This window comes from Oncorhynchus clarkii, chromosome 28 (assembly GCF_045791955.1).
Source record: "Oncorhynchus clarkii lewisi isolate Uvic-CL-2024 chromosome 28, UVic_Ocla_1.0, whole genome shotgun sequence".
In the NCBI taxonomy this organism is placed as follows: Eukaryota; Metazoa; Chordata; class Actinopteri; order Salmoniformes; family Salmonidae; genus Oncorhynchus; species Oncorhynchus clarkii.
Window position 1 is genome coordinate 8596997 of NC_092174.1, and position 13753 is coordinate 8610749.

The following is a 13753-nucleotide window of genomic DNA, read 5'->3' on the forward strand; positions in this document are numbered from 1 at the left end:
ACAGCAAGGCTAAGATCAGCATGACAGTGTTAACATAGCTGCCATTGTTTATAAAAGTTTGTCTGAATAAATGTCAAAATACACTCAAACTGGAAACAATGTGTGTACAGTTATTTGGTTAGAGGTCTCAAATATCACTTTTCATTTGTATTCCCTGTAGCTTTATATTTGAGCAAAATTGGTTCCTGTTTCAGTCACGTATTTAGACATTCACATTGATCAAACAAAAACACCCTAATAATTGGTTGACAAATAGGGCCTCACACAATGCAGGCGATGGCTGCACTGTGCAGCGACTTCATCAAAAACTGCATGAGCTTTGATCACATTTTTGTAAAGTTCATGCAGTTGACATGGAGTCTCAAGTCAGACAATTTTCATAACCATAATGCAACAGTTTGAAAGGCGTTGACCAATAATGGTCAATGACTTGACAAAAGTAATCCACTGAAGCGTGTCCATTGCTACAATGTAGCCACCTTGTAGGATGCAAAAGTGTCATGACAGAATGTACCCAAATGGTTCTCAACTCCAAAATGTACATCACATCAATGGAGTTGAGCGGAGATAACTGTGGGAGGACTGAACATTGAGTAGCTGTTAGTCGATACTTGTAAATGTAAATTATAAACTGTTACATGTATCTGCTTGTCCTCTGTAGCTGCATGCCTTTCTGTTTGCTGAAATCCACAATTTTTATAAAACTTTCCTTTAAATACAACAACTGACTGTTTTCTTGAATCGACTGACAGTGACTCAATGTAGTCACAGAGGTCCACTCCACCCGCCCACAGTCTTCGCAACCCAACTCTACCTAGATGTACAAATTGTGGAGTTTAAACCTAGATAGCCAGAATGTAGATTAATACAGTAGGCGCGTTTGAGTGGTAAGGCGAAAACAACCGACTGGAGACGAAAGTCGAGGAGTGAAGTCGTTGGACGTGCATCGACAACAGCCGAAAGTCCCGACACTGTAATGGTTTTCCAACAGCAAGTCTCAGATCAACATGGCAGAGTCAAAATGGCTGCTATAGTTAATAAATGTTTGTCTGTATAAATAATACATATTTCTACACCCCCCATATCATACATACTGGCAACATAATGTGTGTACAATTCATTGGTTAGAGCAGTTTCCCAAACTCAAGCTTTGATTATTTGAGTCAGCGGGTGCAGTTGGTGAGAAGCAACTGCGGCGACGTCATCAAAAGCGGCATGACCTTTGATCACACAACTTTTGTTGACGCAGTTGACACGTAGTTGCAAGCCAGACAATTTTTATAACCATAATGCTACACACTTTGAAAAGCGCTGACCAACAATGGTCGACGACCTGACAGAAGTGATCCTCTCGAACGCGCCCACACTCCCATATTTTTATCATAGACAGTAAAACCAGGTTTTCATATCAATATTCCATGTCATAAGGAAAGCCTGCCTGGCCTAAGAAATTGAACATTTATTTAATCTATGGTTGGCATCATCTTGTGCGTGTTGTGATTTCCAATAGTGTGTGTTGTGATTTCCAATGGTATTAGTTTCACACTTGAATCTTATCAAATTGTAATTGTCCAATGCAGATGTTTTTCTCTCAATATAAAATCATTACTGGGTAACAATTAAGTACTTTACTGTGATAGTTTGCAATTAAAATGGTTGGGAAAAAAACAAAAATAGATTCTTAGCTATTTCTCAAACAATAATTTAGCTAGGACTGTCTGGAAGTGGTCTGAGGGAGGGGAAAACTAGCTGTTATTGGCAGAAAAGTTTGGAACTTTTTCTTATTGGTCTATTCACTCATTGTGTTGTCACCAGGCAGGCCAAAACTCCATCCCACCAAAACAGGCTGAATTCATGCAGTCTTTTCAAACAGCTCTTACACCAAAAGGGGCATTATCATATTTTTTTTGCAATTTCACAGTATTATTCCAACCTCAGTGTAGAAATATAGAAAAACCACATTTTGACTGCACTGGGCCTTTAAAATGTGCTATCTGGATATAACCTAAAACATAATTTCTGTGTTGACAATGTAATCTGCTGCCATATGCAGTCCTATCAATCTTACGACATAATTGAATTACCCCCCCCCAAGAAAAATCACACACAGCCTGAATATAGAAAAACACTTTTTTTTAAGAGTGTTCTTTTTAAAAGTCACAGTAATGATCTCACACAACTCACTGCCAGGGGCAGAATACATTTAACACCTCTAAGCAATTTATTAGAACAGGGATGTTTGCAGAAAAGTCTACCGTCAAATGGCTCAAACAGTCCTACAAAAGGTTTGCTCCAGTCACCTGTGTCCCTGTATTACCAGCAAGTCTTTCCAGAGCATTGGAATATAAAGCTTTCAGTCACTTAAAATAGTAAAATGTACCCCTTCCCCAAACCCAATGTGTGAAGTATACCTACTTCGGTACAATAAAACCTAGCCCGGAAATGCAAGACACAGATGACTACAAGCACGATTAGCAGTCATACATTCTGTAGCACTCGATTGTTCCACATTGAACGGCACATTTCTTTCAGACAAATTATGCTGTAGTGCTGCTGTAGTAATTATAACAAAATGCAAAAATAACAGCAAAGATGATCACAAGAGGGAAAATAAAATACAAAAAAAAAAAGGGCTTTACCTTCAGAGTTCTGGTGCTGATAGGAACCAAGTGCTTTGCAAACTCTAAAAGATTAGACTACAAATACTACATTTATCAAAGACTCTAAATTGCAAGATATGTCCACAATCTTACCTAGATAGTCATTTCTATGTTCTCAGAAATAAAAACTACTTCAGGCCAAACCGAGCTGCTTTTCAACTTGTGGTCAAGTTCCTGGAGAATGTCAAGTCCGTGGCAGGGGAGTACTTCAAGTGTTTAAGTAATTATTGTTCACAGTCAACCCAATCACACCTTCTCTCACACACACACAACAAAATACAATATATTCGCATAGTGGTCTTAAGGTTACTAATAGTATAGCCTGTACAACCTACAAGGACCAGCCTAGATACACATTTGGGCCATGGCTGCCCTAAAGACACAGGTAGTAACATCTGGACCAGGGATAAAACACACCAACCACTGGTCCACCAGAAAAATAAGAGCCAAGCTATCAATAGGAAAATAAAAAGAAACCAGAGGCATCAACTTTCACTGCATAACAAGCAGAAACATTACACTTATAAGGAGTCACTACTTTTAAAAACACAGTTCATAGATTTAGTACAAAGGTACTAAAACATATTTTAAAGTTTAACATCTGAGTAATGCATGACTTAAGTCACCCCTTCAAAATAAAAGCTTGTCTAAGATGACCACAAAATATTCAGGTAAAGTCATGAGGAAAGCCAGCCAAAGCCTAAGGAGGAACACACACACTTCAACCTCAATCTTGGAAATGCATATATTCAAGCAGCAATACAAAAAAATATCCATGAAGTATATACGCATAATCTCTGAAAAAAACAAATAATATATGAAAACATCCCTGCTATCTTGTCTCTAAATACAAAACTTCTACCAATAACTTGCTTCAGTGTAACAAGAGAAGTAATTTTTCCTCTTTTTTTTGTCTTTTTATCAGTCCTTTCAAAACAGGTTAAAATGTCAGTCCTCAGCTGTGAATGGTATGGATGACTGTCTTCTTTTCGTCGTTAAAATCATTTCCTCTTTTTTCTCTTCTCTCATATACTTGAAGTTGTAAGCATGCAAGCCTCATAGGAGGGGGGGTGGAGGCGCTGACAGAGCGGGCTGGTGGCGATGCTGAAGTCTTAGGCCAGGGCTGGGAAGGCCTCTGGGTCGTCAACATTGGGAACAGACACTCCACCTGGCTGGGGACCAAGAGAGAAAAAAAATAAGGCATTTATAAAAGCTCAAGAGAATACTGGGTCATAGGGAGAAAATGTTTTTCAGTTGGGAGATTATAGATGAACAACACAGTTCAAAACAATAGTCAACTTCAGCACAGAATTTCACTTTGTGGTCAGTGAAAACAGCTTTCTGTGGTCAGTAACCTAGGGTCCTATACAAGCTGCGTTGCGGAGAACGCGGATGGAGTCACGGAATCCAGACATTCAATTCAACAATATTCAAAAATGTATTGAATTTTGCAGAGAAATCAACTAAAATGTATTGGACTTATTCAGAAATGCATTACATTAGCCCAAGTTAATCATCAGACATGGACAAAATACGTTACGGATTCTTCTGCAAATTTGAAACAGCACAGGGACGCTCCTGTCTGTGTGTGCACGTTATGTCTACACTTTGTGTAGCCGATAGCGATGATGTTAATAACCTGGTAGAGATGGAAAGGCTTTCCCAAAAACCATCTCAATTAAATGTTGACTACAAAGTACTCTATGCCTACTTGGCAGAATGACATTGTGATTATTTGCATCAGCGGTAATTTGTTTTGCCACCTCTGAAATCACAGGAGCACTACAGAAAGACTGCTAAACCAAACAACAAGCCCTTGTTGGTGCTCACTTGCATTAAAACCTCTTACTTCTACCCCTTCCTTTTTCGAAAATTCTGTTAAAAATCGCGCAACTTTTCAGCGTCCTGCTACTCATGCCAGGAATATAGTATATGCATATGATTAGTATGTGTGGATAGAAAACACTCTGAAGTTTATAAAACTGGTTAAATCACGGCTGTGACTATAACAGATCGTGTGTTTCATTGAAAAACGCAAGAAAAACTGCTCTCTGAAAGCTAAAAATAATTTCCATAAGTCACTTCCACCAGTTATTAAAAGAGAACAGAATTTAATGGCAATTCATACAAATTCCGCACGATGGCGCCATTGTCCTAATTTTCAATTGAATTAATTGTTGGAAAATCCTTCTGTCTGACCTGCAGTTTCCCAGTCTTCACCCGGATGCAGTTGAGGGAGATATCAGATGCCATTGTTTTTGCAAGTGAAGACCTATTGAAAAGACATCGCCCTGTAATCATTTTGATAGATTATAAACGTTTACTAATACTTAAAGTTGGATTACAAAAGGATTTCGAAGTGTTTTGTGAAAGTTTATCGTCGACTTTTTTAATTTAAAAAAATTACGCAGCGTTTAAAAACGATTTTTTCTGAATGACACAACTTCCATACAAAGCTATTTTGGGTATATATGGACCGATTTAAACGAAAAAAAGACCCAATAGTGATGTTTATGGGGCATATAGGAGTGCCAAGAAAGAAGCTCGTCAAAGGTAATGAATGTTTTATATTTTATTTCTGCGTTTTGGGTAGCGCCGGCTACCGCAAAATCTGTTGTTTACGTGTCGTGCTGGCATTTTGGGGGGTGCATGCTATCAGATAATAGCTTCTCATGCTTTCGCCGAAAAGCATTTTAAAAATCTGACTTGCTGGCTAGGTTCACAACGAGTGTAGCTTTAATTCAATACCCTGCTTGTGAATTTTGATCAAAGATTGAGTTGTAACGAGTACATTTAGCATTTAGCGTAGCGCATTTGCATTTCCAGGGGCATACTTGGGACGTCTGCGTGTCAAGTATGCTCAAGAAGTTAAGTTAAAAACCCAAAACCCCCCCCCCCCCCCCCCCCCCCCCCCCCCCCCTTCAGACCTCAAAAGTGGTCTCTTGATGTGGTTTAACCTCTAGGTTAGGGGGCAGCATTCGGAATTTTGGATGAAAAGCATGCCCAAATTAAACGGACTGCTACTCGGGCCCAGAAGATATGATATGCATATAACTGGTAGATTTGGATAGAAAACACTCTAAAGTTTCCAAAACTGTTAAAAGTATCTGTGAATATAACAGAACTGATTTAGCAGGCGAAAACCTGAGAAAAATCCATTCAGGAAGTAGTTTTATTTTTGGTTTTGTAGTTTTCTATTCAATGCCATTACAGTATCCATTGACTTAGGACTCCATGTGCAGTTCCTATGCCTTCCACTAGATGTCAACAGTCTAGAAATCGTTTCAGGCTTGGGTATAGTATTCTTATAAATGAGGGAGTAAGACCAGTCTGAACGAGTGGACCCTGAGTGGACCCTAACTTGTCGCAGAGTTTTTTCAGGCGCGTGTGGATTTCTTATTTACCTTTTATATTGATGACATTATTGTCCGGTAGAAATATTATAGATCATTTAGGCTAAAAAACAACCTGAGGATTGAATATAAACATCGTTTGACATGTTTCTATGAATTTTACGGATACAATTTAGATTTTTTTGTCTGATTGTTTTTGACTGAGTTTGAGCCTGTGGATTACTGAAGAAAACGAGCTAACAAAACTGAGGTTTTTGGATATAGAGACTTCATCGAACAAAAGGAACATTTATTGAGTAAATGAATGTCTTCTGATTGCCACCATATGAAGACCATCAAAGGTAAGGGATTCATTTTCTCTCTATTTCTGAGTTTTGTAACGCTTCTGCTTGGCTGGTTACTGTTTGTAATAATTTGTCAACTGGGCTATGTTCTGGGTTAGGTATGCTTTCGCCAAAAAGCATTTTATAAATTTAACACTGGTTGGTTTAACAAGAAGTTCATCTTTAAACCTATGTAAAATATGTTTTGTTTTCAGAATTTTTATAAATGAGCATTTCTGTAATTGAATTTGGCGCTCTGCAACCTCACTGGATGTTGGCCAGATCATACCCTAGAGCGGTTAAACATTGTTGTGAACTTAAATGTATGTTCTGTTTTTTTTTTTTTTTTTTTTTTTTTAAATCAACAAGTGTGATTTTGAGAGAGAACCTAAAAAACGGAAACCTGGAAAATGGGACTTGGGAAAAAAATTTAACGGAATCAGGCAAAAAATAAAACTGATTTTATAGGGTCCTAGTAACCATAGCCTTTTGTGATCATTATTTACAACCATTTGTGGTCAGTTACAACAGCCTCAATTAGCGTTACCTTTTCGGGTCGAACTCCCCCTGCGCGAACCGGACGGTCGGATCGGCCGCCTCCTCCACCGCGGCCTCCCCTTCCTCCACGGGCTCCCCCGCGCCCGCGCCCAGGGCGGCCCAGGTCTCCAAAGTTGATCTCCAGCTGGGCTGTGATGTCGTTGGCGGGCTTGCGGAAGTGGTGGTCCGGGCCGATTTCATCAGGGTTGCCCTGATATAGGAGATTTGACTTTGTTTACATTTAGTCAGAGATAGAGTTTTACATTTAGACAAGAGTCCACTCATGCAACCATGTAAACTCAAATAGCCAACATACTAACTATTGATCGACATAATTCAACTACTATGCCAATGCGTATGCATGTGTAGATGAAGGCTTGTTTTATCAGAACTGTCATGGGTTGAATATATGAAACAGGTACCTTGAACAAGGGGGTCAACTCTTCAATCTCCGGAGTATCAATCACAGCTGGTCTCTGCAACATCCAAGAGAAAGGACCAACAATAAGACCGAGCACTTTTGTAATGACAGCCTCATGGGGAGGGTTTTTATCTGGTTTGCATTACAATCTGGTTTATATCAGCCTTTTTGGTGGCTAATACATAAACAAAACAATAAATTAATACCTTAAAGATGTGCATACTTCTTTAGCGTTGATCAGTCAATAAGAATCAAACTTCTCTAATTGCAACTCCTTTCCAAACTTGAAACGCAACAGTACAGCTAATCCTACACTTCTTGAACATTCACCAATATTAATTCAGTAGAGTATATCCGTAGATGTTTTGACTTCAGATAGATTTTAAATGAAAACAAATGATTTAAACGATTCAGTCACATCCTTAATCTAAATAACACACACTTTGCTCAAATATAGGGTTGAAAAAAATAATGAAATGTTAAAAATACAACTAAATACAATGGCAAAACATAAGATATACATGACAGCGCAGCGATAGAGAAGCAAACATTTGGCACAGTTTGTGTCACTTACATCTTTAGGCTTTTCGTCGCTGACATCTTCGCTCTTGGACTTGTGCAGCATGTAGCCCTTGTTCCACTTGCTGTCGGCGCCCTCGTTGGGCTTGCGGATGTTAAACTCCACCTTGGCACGCTCCTTATCCTGCATGGCCTTCCATTCGTCCAGGGTCATCTCCTTGGGGCCCTCTTCCTTAGGTTCCTCTACTTCGTTCTCCCTGGAAGAGACGGAGACGCATCTGTTACGGCAAGCTATTACCAGTCTGTTAGCTTTCAAATTGGGTTTGTCGTTTTAGATTTCTTCTAGATTGACTGTAGTGCTACGTGCGTTGTGGACCATGTGATGAATTGAATGTTGAGATCAGACTGAATGAAGCAGTATGAATGGAGCACCCTAGTGAACCGGTACAGTGATGTTAACTCCAAGAATAGGTTTCCTGTGCAAAAATTTGATTTAACCTGTAAAAATAAAGGTTAAATGAAAAAGGAGAGAAATTAGTTGGTTATCCCATTTCAGTCAGAGCAGCAGTCCTGGGGTGTGTGGGGGGGGGTTAACTGGACAAGTCCAGGAGGGTACTCACTTATTCTCAGAGTCAGCAGGGGTGTGTTCCACTCCCTCAGGGGTTTCCTCAGGGGCAGTAGTCTGTTCGGCATCAACACTGGGAACAGAAATTCAATTTATTTATCCCCTCTGGGGCAAAAGCAGAAATCAGTCAATATCAACAAAGCCAGGACTTCCTCCGTGTAGGACCTTGCACATAATGGGTCTGATCGGTCTCCATTTAAGGAAATAGGTTCTGATTTTTTGAACACCCACCTCGTTTCGTCCTTGGGGTTTCCCCGGTTGTGAACACCACTCCCGCCACGCTTCTCCTCAGATTTCTGACTGTTGAGACAAACATAAAACCAAATGTGCCACCATCACTAGTTACAGAGCATCTGAAGATCAAATCCCCCACAAAAAATCCTTTGAGGACTCGGAGCAGAAATGACTCACGGTTTGTCGCCACCGCTGTGTCTGTCGAAGTCCCGTTTGCCGCGGGAGTCGAAGCTGTCGCCCCGGCCCATGCCCCGTCCACCACGCCCAGCACGGCTGCCACCGCGCCCTCTGGGGGGCCGGTCTCCTAGAGGCCTGATGAGGGACACATACAGACTTTGCATCAAGGAGGGCAGATAGGAGCAGCTCAGGACTATGAATAATACTTTATTGAAAGTTAAAAATAAAATGAAAAAAAAACCAACAAAAAAACATGCAAGGATAAGTATGATTTGAATTTAGACTTTCCCCCCTTTTTTCTTTACACCACAGTCAAAGTCTGGTGCCACCTGACACTTAAAAAGTAACAAACTGAAGCATACAATGCGTCCTAGACAACCAGATTTACATTACCAACCCTTATTATCAACAACAAAAATGCTGACCATTGTCATTTACTACAGCAATTACTCACTTGTCTACAGAGAACTCTCCTCTTTCTCCACCGTCGGGCTTGTCCTCAAGGGGTTTGTCGAAGCGGCGCTCGCGTGGGGGTCTCCTGTTGTCCGGCCTCCTGTCGCCGGTGGGCCGCCCCTCCCCCTGCCCGCCCTGGGTGCCAGGCTGGCCCTGCTGGTCTGGCCTTCGGCCCACCCGCCTGATAACTGCTACCACAACAACACATGGAGGCTTTAGATGTGGCCAATCAGCACTGGCCAGAGATGACTACAGAGACAAATGAAAAGGGTTGTGCAGTGAAAAATCCCATGAACATTCACCACTCTTTCAATCAATAATACCTTTTGATTAAAACATGTTTTGGAGCCAAATAATGTGTAACCAAAAAGTATAATACAACCAAGAGTGGTATAATGCACTGGTGTCTAGACTAGAGACGAATAGCACGAGGAGCTTCAAGTAAGCATTTAACACGAAATATGTGTCAGTTGTCAGCAAATGTGTTAGGTCATACCAGACGAAGCTGATTAGCTATCTCATGAGGGTGTGGAGTGTTAGCTACGCCCTGTCGTGGTTTATTACTTTGACAGCAGACACGCCTGCTTTCAGTGCATGTAGGCATGGTATTTATACTTGTGTAGTTAAGGACATCTGGCCAAATCACTTGTTTACAAAAAAATACAGCGCATGCACGTAGACGAAATCCTAGTAACTTAGCTACTAATTCAGCAAACTAGCTAACAAAAGTAGCTAAGATGATCTGTTTGGAAATGCTTCTGCAAAGAAACGCCAGCACGCTGTCAACGACTGTCACAACACGTTACTGCACAAACCGTTTGAACAGACAACACAAAACAGTGCTAACTATGCATTAACTAGATCAATTAAACGGTGCAAGGTTTGCTACCTGTGTTGGCCTGTTTCTACCAAAATGCTGGAACAACAACAACCAGCATGGGACTTTGGTTGGCTAGCTACCTACCCAATGATGTACTTGCAGGATAACGCACGGGCCTTGACGTTAAACTCGATATTTATTTTATACAGTTTAGTCGCATCAGTGTTTTGAAGAATAGCTAACGTTAGCTAACTGCGCAGCAAACATGCCCCGCAAATCCTAGACGAGCCAGCTACCTTTTTGCTCAGCAAATAAATAAGTTATCTAATTCATATACATGACCACCAAACTCGAGCTTTTTCATGACAAACACATTTTACTACGCAACTACCACTGGAGTATCATCTACAAACAATCCACATCCTGCAGGTGGAATTCATATCTGCGACAGGTTAGCGTGAGTGCACTGTTGGGTGATATACAGTACATATCCAATGCATTAGCCTGTCCAATAATCATGCATTGGATATGTGCATGTTTGCAGTGGGTTCTGTTGACAACAGGACAGGTACCATGTTGACCCTCATCATGCTGTTGTTACCAAGCTGGCTAGGTTTTTGCAGGTTTTGAAATATTTAAACGCAATACCAACGTGTGAACCTTACCTTCTTTCTTCGGAGGTACTGGAGCCTGAGTTTCATCTTTTTTGTCAAGGAGCGGATTCTTCCTGTCCTTCTGTGACTCTTTCTTGGGCTGCTTGGCAGCTTGGGCTGCAGACTTGGTGACACTAGCTGCGGCCGCCTCTTTCTTCTTGTTCTCCGCCGCCTTTAACACCTCGAACGGATCTGATTCATCATCCAATAGCTGGTCAAACCGATTCGTTACGACGCAGCCGAAGCCTTCTTGCAGTTGTCCGGGCATGATGGCGCCCCTTCAGCGGGATTTACCTCCGATTCTACGAGGCTGGCTGCGAACAATTCGCTAGATACTGCCACAAGATGGCTGGGAAATGTACCCCTTCTCTTCCGGTGCGAGGAATATCCGGGACATTCAGTAGTGCGCCATATAATATGGGGTATGTACTTATCTTGCCAAGCAGGGTGTCACAATATGCTGTTTGTAAACACATGCACATTTTCTCACGTGTCAGGAGGTGATAACTGTTGAATTATTCCTATATCGCATTAGCCATGACATATAATTTCTACGTTAATTGACAAAAACAAAATGCCTATGCACTGTAGGTCGGTAACAATAAATATACTGATGGCCAATAAAAACCTTTATTGCCTTATTGTTTAGAAGAGAATAATAAATATCCAATATGCAGTTAATGCTTTCAGGAAATGTAGACAGAGAGGGGAAGAGGGGACCTTTTTCCAAGTGAAGCATTTCCAAATCCCAATATTCAGCAGCTCTCTCTGTGTGTTCTGAAGATTAAGGAGGATTTGTAGGTTTATAAAAAGCAGAAAACAAACTTGTGTGTAGAGGGCAGGCAGGGAAATATTTACAAGCATTTCGCTACACCCGCAATAGCATCTGCTAAATATGTGTGACCAATACAATTTGAGTTGATTTGATCGGACTAGTCACTTCTCTGTAACCTATCAGTGGGAAGTTTGGGAACTCAACCATCCAGCCAAACACAGCTGTTGGCGACAAGGTCACATATTGGATGCCATGTTAATTTAGCTTTTATAATTCTCTATTCTATGAATACAATATCCTTGTAATAGTTTAGCCCCTGTAGAAGGAATCATATTATTTGTTTGTACATAAGCCTCCTACAGAGTTTAAACGCATGAGCAAGACACTCACATGACTCAACTGTGACAAAGCAATTTGGCAAGCAAATGCCTCTCCTCATAACGCCCTAAAGTGGTGTCAGTGAAATGTGTGCCATGTACGATATCGGTGACATTACAAGCATCTTGCACCAATAAACTTATTGGAAGTATCCATGTCATGTTGGAACTGGCATTATATCCTATGTGCTAATGTATTTCTCTTTAGACCTACAGTACAATATGACTCACATTTGACCTGAGACCCATTTTAGTAGTGGGATATTACTCCTATATTAGCCTCATTGTTCAAAATACTGTTGCATTTGGTGTGAGTGACACTATCCATCACCACATAATCTTTTATGAATGAAGTGACATAACAAAAGGAACACATAAGATAGAGATAATTGGTGTGGGCCTAAGGCAAACCACACCACGCAAATAACCCTAATCATGGTTTGTAAGGCTACACCACACCACAGCAAACCTGGGTGTGTGTGTAACATGATACAGGTATCAGGTAAAAACAGGGCGGGTGTCTTTGTTACACCAGTAAACTGGGCCTACACAGCTCACATGCTCTGCAATACAGACAAGACCATCTGCTGCTGCCCTGTTGTTGAACAATTCAGCCAATGAAATATCCATTTGAACACATTCTAATTTGGCAATGTTGATTTTAGACTGAAATACAATTGGCAATGGTTAGACTTTTGACTACATACTGTGCCTTCAGAAAGTATTCAAACTCTTGACTTATTCCACATTTTGTTGTGTTACAGCCTGAATAAAAATGGATGAATTAGTTTTGTTTTCTCTCACCCATCTACTATAATAGATATATAATGACAAAGTGAAACCATGTTTTTAGATTTTTTTTTGCTAATTTCTTGAAAATGAAATACAGAAATATCTAATTTACATAAGTATTCACACCCGAGTCAATACTTTGTAGAAACACCTTTGGCAGCGATGACTGCTGTGATTCTTTCTGGGTATGTTTCTAAGCACTTTCCACACCTGGTTTGTGCAACATTTGCCCATTAATAGTTTCAACATTCTTCAAGCTCTGTCAAGTTGGTTGTTAATCATTGCTAGACAACCATTTTCAGGTCTTGCCATAGATTTTCAAGTAGATTTATGTCAAAACTGTAACTCAGCCACTCGAAGATTCACTGTCTTCTTGGTAAGCAACTCCAGTGTAGATTTGGCCTTGAGTGTTAGGTTATTGGCCTGCTGAAAGGCAAATTCATCTCCTATTGTCTGGTGGAAAGCAGACAGAACCAGGTTTTCCTCCAGAATTTTGCCTGTGCTTAGCTCCATTCCGTTGATATTTTATCCTGAAAAACTCCCCAGTCCTTAACAATTACAAGCATACCCTTGACATAATCAGCCACCATTATGATTGAAAATGTTGAGTGGTACTCAGTAATGTGTTGTATTGGATTTTCCCCAAATACAACACTTTGTGTTCAGGACAAAGAGTTAATTGCTTTGACACATTTTTTGCAGTACTACTTTAGTGCCCTGTTGCAAACAGGATGCATGGTTTGGAATATTTTTCATTCTGTCAATTAGGTTAGTATTGTTGAGTAACTACAATGTTGCTGATCCATCATCAGTTTTATCCTATCACAGCCATCCCGGCCGGGATGTCCTTGTCTCATCGCGCTCTAGCGACTGCATGACGCTGACACGGTCGCCAGGTGTACGGTGTTTCCTCCGACACACTGGTGTGGCTGGCTTCTGGGATAAGCAGGTATTGTGTCAAGAAGCGGGGTCGTGTTTCGGAGGACACACGGCTCTCAACCTTCACCTCTCCCTAGTCCGTATGGGAGTTGCAG

General features: G+C 40.7%; 1 protein-coding gene across 3 annotated transcripts; it reads right to left on the bottom strand.

The window, feature by feature from the left end:
• Positions 1 to 2116: 2116 nt before the first annotated feature.
• On the bottom strand, positions 2117 to 11165 carry LOC139386640 (SERPINE1 mRNA-binding protein 1-like). Of its 3 annotated transcripts, none has more exons than XM_071132387.1 (9): positions 10788 to 11165; positions 9304 to 9493; positions 8850 to 8984; positions 8670 to 8738; positions 8434 to 8511; positions 7869 to 8070; positions 7296 to 7349; positions 6884 to 7084; positions 2117 to 3832 (listed from the first exon to the last, which is right to left on the bottom strand). In XM_071132387.1, exons 1-9 carry the CDS (start codon positions 11041 to 11043, stop codon positions 3773 to 3775), a joined length of 1245 nt encoding a protein of 414 aa, XP_070988488.1. In that variant the 5' UTR covers positions 11044 to 11165; the 3' UTR covers positions 2117 to 3772. The 3 variants fall into 3 exon arrangements, with proteins under 3 accessions (XP_070988488.1, XP_070988489.1, XP_070988490.1); XM_071132388.1 differs by having other exon boundaries at positions 9304 to 9490; positions 10788 to 11154; XM_071132389.1 differs by having other exon boundaries at positions 9304 to 9551; positions 10788 to 11064.
• Between the last annotated feature and the right edge of the window lie 2588 nt (positions 11166 to 13753).